General features: G+C 44.4%; 1 protein-coding gene across 2 annotated transcripts in view; it reads right to left on the bottom strand.

The window, feature by feature from the left end:
- The window catches only part of NOD1 (nucleotide-binding oligomerization domain containing 1), a 51,218-nt gene that overhangs the window by 28,620 nt on the left and 16,598 nt on the right, over positions 1-6,000 (bottom strand). For both annotated transcript variants that reach the window (XM_011972214.1, XM_011972216.1), the window contains 3 exons: positions 3,406-3,553; positions 2,673-2,761; positions 220-541 (listed from right to left, as the gene is read on the bottom strand). In XM_011972214.1, the coding sequence (XP_011827604.1) occupies positions 220-420 (201 nt within the window). In that variant the 5' untranslated portion in view covers positions 421-541; positions 2,673-2,761; positions 3,406-3,553. The remainder of the gene's footprint in view (positions 1-219; positions 542-2,672; positions 2,762-3,405; positions 3,554-6,000) is intronic.

Here is a 6,000-nt window from a genome sequence, read left to right as displayed (position 1 = left end):
AACTGAGATGTCAGGGTTTGCTCCAGACACAAACACAGGAATGAAAGACCTGATTGTGCAACCTGCTAACCCAGGCATTTGTGTGCTATTAGTACCCCAAAGTGCAGCCCTGCCCCCTGGACTAAACTCCCACGCTCTTCATTCAGATCAGCAGGGAGAGGCCTCTTCCAGCTCCCCGGGTCCACACAATGCCCATGCCCATCCCTGTCCCCGGGGCACCTTGTCGGGCTGGGTGGGGCAGGCACACACAATCTCAGCGTCTTCGGTGGAGAAGTAGTCATTCTTCAGTAAGTTGTCCACCAGACACTGAGTGTTGCGGATGCGAGTGACCAGAAGTTCCCGGTTGCTTTTCAGTAATTGAATGTGGGGATGAGACTCTGATGGGATTATTTCCATCTCACTGTGGCCCTGCTCTTCCATAGTTAAAGTAGCAAGTGGCTACTTTTCCCAAATTCATCTTCGGCTGCGTGTGTCCTCCCAGCAGTAGGGCAATCAGGATTCAGGCCCTGCCCTCCAGGGCCCCTGCTACTCTGTGCATCTCCTGAAGAGACCAATGATATCATCAGCAAAGCAAAAGCTAAAGAAAGAGCCCACCCCACCTCCCACTGGTCCTGGGTTTCTCTACCTAGAGCAGGAAGGAGCCATGCTTAAGACCTTTATCTGGCCAGGCAAGTTGGCTCATGACTGTAATCCCAGTGCTTTGGGAGGCTGAGATGGGCAGATAGCTTGAAGTAAGGCCAGTAGTTTGAGACCAGCCTGTGCAACATAGTGAGACCCCCATCTCTCAAAAAATAAAAAAATTAGCCAGGCATAGTGGCGCACACCTGTAGTCCTAGCTGTTGGGGAGGCTAAGGCAGGAGGATCGCATGAGCACAGGAGTTCAAGGCTGCAGTGAGCTATTATCACAGCACTGCACTCCAGCCTGGGTTACAGAGCAAGGTCCTGTCTGCAACAAAACTTTTATCTTAGATGCATTAAAGAAAAAAAAATCATAATTTAATTGTTTGCGCTTGAGGGTTACATCACTAGAGTAGCTGACCAGAGATAGCCAACCCTTTCTTATTTTTAAATCAAAACATCTTCATTATTACTATAAAGCAAAAGTGTGCTTCGATCGTAGACTGAGATAGAGATGGAAAGGTGTATTATTTTACATAATAAGGTTAACAGGGCTTGGAGGTTTCTGCATTCCCCAAGCAGGGAACAGGCCCAGAACTGAGAAAGAAGGACCTGTGAGGTTTGGTGGGAGACAGGGTCTCAGCACAAAATAGCCTAAGGAGAGAGACAACTGCATGAAGTCTGCTGTGGTAGCCAGAGCCAAGGAACCTGGGGACAGTGATGTCTCAGTCACTGTTGCCCATTTTGGTTTGTGCTATAACCTCTTCCCCTGTGTCCTTGACCTTCAGCAAAGTCTGTTATACACAAGCACCCTGGGGAAGGAGGGAGAAGCAATGGCCCCATGTGGCATGAAGCGGGACAGAGGGAGGGCAGAGGTGCAGGAGGAAGAGGGAGAGTCGGCACGGAGTTCTCGAGATTAGATTCCCAAGAGAGGCATCTCTCTGGAAACCCTTGAAAAGAAGTGCTGAGTTTCTTGTCTGGGTAGGAACAGGGACCCAAGCTATTTTATTTGGGCATTACAAAACACTTGGGTTTATCTGAGTTATCCCAAAATTGAACTCACTACCTTCCTTATAACAGTAACAGCAAATAATAATAATAATTTTTTTTTTTTAATCCCACAGAAGACCCTTCAGCCTCTTCTCGTCCAGGCATACTTGCATGTGCAAAATGATCTTGGAAGCGGAAAGGCCTGGAATTGGCCACTTTGTCGTTTGTCTAGGCAGGAAAACCCATGCATTTCACAGAGAGAGTTTAAAAAAAAAAGTTTTTTTATAGTTCAAAAAAAAGTTCATAGATCTTTTAACACTATCAACATCATTAATATGTTTCACAAGCCACATCTGTTAACATTCAGGTCTAGTGGTTCTCAATTTTTTTTCCACCAAGGGCACATGAGTCTCCTGCTCTTTGACACGCTTCCATGTTTTCTTTTTTTAACCTATCAAATGCCAGATCCCACACAATAGCTTTCTTTTTAGAACCCAAATGATAGCGCAAGAAAGAGTACAATTTAAAATTATCAGCAACAGAAGGGCAAGAGATCCCCACCAAAAAAATTTAAAGGGATGAAAATATTGGTTATTGTTCCAATAAAAGTTATTAAATGCTAATCCAGCCTTTTCTCCTTTTTCTTTTTTTCTTTTTTTTTTTTTTTTTGGCAGAGTCCCACTGTGTGGCCCAGGCTGGAGTACAGTGGCACAATCTTGGCTCACTGCAACATCTGCCTCCCGAGCTCAAGCAATTACCCTGCATCAGCCACCTGAGTAGCTAGAACTACAGGCGTGTGTCACCACACCCAGCTAATTTTTGTATTTTTAATAGAGACAGGGTTTCACCATGTTGGCCAAGCTGGTCTTGAACTCCTGACCTCAAGTGATCTGCCTGCCTCGGCCACCCAAATTGTTTGGATTACAGGCGTGAGCCACCACGCCCGGCTATTTTCCATGGCGGTCAATTCTATGACCCCCTTTAGGATCCTTAGCTTTAAAAAATCGGCTCATTTAAAGCATATCAGTTGACAATATTAAATTTAAATTAGCAGTTAATAATACCTTTTTAAGTTCCTGGCATCATTCTTTGAAGTTACAATATTTTAAAACAACATTCTTTAAATCTTCAATTTCCAAGTTCTTTCTGGAATCTGCAAAATCGAACAAAGACTTAAAAAAGTTATTGTGGCACATGGTGAATGAATGAATAAAACTGGCAAGAGAATAATTTTAAAATCTAGTATTCCCAGATATCAGACTACTCTCTGTACCTTCTTCTTTTAGGACAGTGTTTTTCAAACGTTCAACATCCCCACCATAGTCAGTTTTTGGTTGTTCTTGCCATAATTGAGACACACCTGTACTTTATTTGCTTAACTTTTTGTTTTCAGTTGAGTTTTGAAAATGCTAATAATTTTAAAGGAATGTTATGTCACCATTAGAAACAGAAAAAAAAAATCCTTTGCAATGCATTGAAAGTAACACAAAAATTAATTCATCAGAAATACAACAATATTACCGTATTCTAGCTAGTCCTGCTGCAGTTGGGGCCTGTTTTCTCTCGCAAGCATCTGAGAGATGTTAAAGACACAGTAGCACAGAATTGAGACTTTCTCTTTAAGATCATCACAAGGCTGAGAGAAAACTGGAAAGAAGTCGCTTCTCACTTCGTGATTTAGCGTTTTTCAACGTCATGCTCCATTTTTTAGAAAGCTGGGAAGGGGTATTGCACAACTTCCTCATCCCTCCTTTCCCGACCTTTGCCCGCCTCCCACGAGGGGCCCATTTTACTCACTGCTTCTGTCTCTTCCAAGCCTGCGATTCCCATAAAAACAGCGACTTGTCTTCCCAGATGTTTTCTGTAATCGCCGCCATAGACAGGTATCTCCACCTCTTGCCATCAAAGGCAGAAACTGAAGGAAAGTCTCCTGACTTACAATCACCTAAATAAAGCAATATATTATATGACAGCCATCTGGCAAGGAGGCTGCTTTATAATTTCTAGAGCTCTGGCTTAAGATTTAATCAAGTGTGCAGAGTTAGCTCAATTCAGCAAGAACTTAACAAGGTATGGATGTTGGAAAGGAAAGCAGAGAAACTGAACTCAGACCTGGTAAACAGAATCTAAGGGTAGACCAAAACCATACCATGGGAGACTGGAGATCAATTTAAAGTTCATGGGCACTTATTACCAGAAACACCAAAGAGCCAGAGATCTGCTGGCCCTGGCAGGCAATCCTTTCCTTTCTTTACTTGGTAAAGGGGGGCTCCTGTTGATGAAGAGGGTCTGGTTCTTTCTTCCAGGCAAAAAGACTAAGGTTGGACCAGGACCAGGTATCTGGGAGCTGGGTCTGCTCTCCTCAGTGGGGCTTTCCCAGGCCAGTGGTGCAGACCAATGGGGACTGAAGTTGGAGATCCTGGTAAGGCAGCTCCAGGGAATACACAAAGAAAAAAACCAAGCTAATGGAGGCAGCCAGAAAAAAAGGACGCACCGCAGAACAAAAGATGGATCACCAATTGGAAAAATGAAACAGAGATCAGAGGAGGGTGAGTCCACCACCAAAAGCCATCTCCTGAGGCAAAGGCAGGTGGGGGTAGAGCCTGTGGGCGATGAGGGAGCCCTGAAGGGAGCTGGGGCTTGCACAGGCATCTCCTCCCAACTCCTCTTCTTTCTAGCTTTCTGCCCTCAGAGAGGGTTAGTTCCCAGGGTAAGGGAATCCCAGGGGCAATTCACCACTCCAGGCTCCTCACAGAAACCAGTGCCCAAGTCCCATCCTGCAATGTGATCTTCCAAACTAAATAAAAGGTCTGCAGAGCCTCCAGGAGAAGATTCAGGGAAGCTGCTCTGGTGAAAAGGAAGCAGGGATTGCAGGATGGCGGATCTTCAAAGGGAAAAAGAAGACCACAGAGCAGATCTGATGAATTGAAATATGACACAGCTTCCCAGTAATTTAAAACTTTTTAGTAGCCACATTAATAAAAGTAAAAATGGACAGGTGATATATCAATTTCAATGATATATTTTAATTCTAATACACTCAAAATATTTCAGTATATCATCCATACAAAATTTATGTCATCCATACAAAATTTATGTCATCCATACAAAATTTTTGTATTGATTATTATTATTATTTTGACATGAAGTCTCACTCACTCTGTTGCCCAGGCTGGAGTGCAGTGGTGTGATCTCGGCTCACTGCAACCTCCACCTCCCAGGTTCAAGCAATTCTCCTGCCTCAGCCTCCCAAGTAGCTGGGATTACAGGTGCACACCCCCACACCTGGCTAATTTTTGTATTTTTAGTAGAGACAGGGTTTCATCATATTGCTCAGGCTGGTCTTGAACTCCTGGCCTCAAGTGATCCTCCCACCTTGGCCTCCCAGAGTGCTGGGATTACAGGTGAGAGCCACTGCACCCAGCCCATCAACACAAAATTTATTAATGAGATAGTTTACATTCTTTTTCTTCATACTAAGTCTTGGAAACCTGGCATGTGTTTTAACCTCACATCTCAACTTGGATCAACCACATTTCCAGTGCTCAAGAGCCACATGCAGCCAGGGGCTACTTAAGTGGACAGCGCCACTCCAGGGCAATCACTAAAAGCTAGAGTGGTGAGACGTCAGAGTTCCTGCCTGCTGTCCTTCCATTTAAAATACTGATGCCAGGAATGACCTTTGTTGTTGTTGTTGTTGCTGTTGTTGAGATGGAGTCTCGCTCTGTCGCCCAGGCTGGGGTGCAGTGGCACGATCTCGGCCCACTGCAAGCTCCGCCTCCCCGGTTCACGCCATTCTCCTGCCTCAGCCTCCCCAGTAACTGGGACTACAGGTGCCCGCCATTATTTTTTTGCTAATTTTTTGTATTTTTAGTAGAAACGGGGTTTCACCGTGTTAGCCAGGATGGTCTTGATCTGACCTCATGATCTACCCACCTCGGCCTCCCAAAGTGCTGGGATTACAGGCGTGAGCCACCGCGCCCGGCCAGGAATGATCTTAATTGGCTTTTCAGATCAGTTTCATCGGCAACTCAGTGAAACAGAGGTTAAAGACATGAGGTCACTGAAAATTCTGCAAACTCAGGAAGAAAATACATACTGGACCTACTGGTTTATACTCAATGTAAAATTCCCTTCACTGCTGCATACAATTTGGCAGCTTTGCATTCTTGCAAAGATCAGAGAGTAAGATACAAAAATGCTGTTGATGTTTGGTGAGTCAGGACTCTCCTATACCACTGGTGGAAATGTAAATCTGTGGAAGTCTCTGGAAAGTCCTTTGACATAGTATGTGTCAACAGACTCTGAAAACTTTCTATTTAGTAACTTCCCCTTCTAGAAACCTGCCTTTTGAAAAGAATCAGGGGTTCTGATGGGTTTTTTGTTGTTTTT

The sequence above is a fragment of the Mandrillus leucophaeus genome, unplaced genomic scaffold, assembly GCF_000951045.1.
Source record: "Mandrillus leucophaeus isolate KB7577 unplaced genomic scaffold, Mleu.le_1.0 Scaffold128, whole genome shotgun sequence".
Taxonomy (NCBI): domain Eukaryota; kingdom Metazoa; phylum Chordata; class Mammalia; order Primates; family Cercopithecidae; genus Mandrillus; species Mandrillus leucophaeus.
This window is presented reverse-complemented; position numbering and strand designations above follow the sequence as displayed.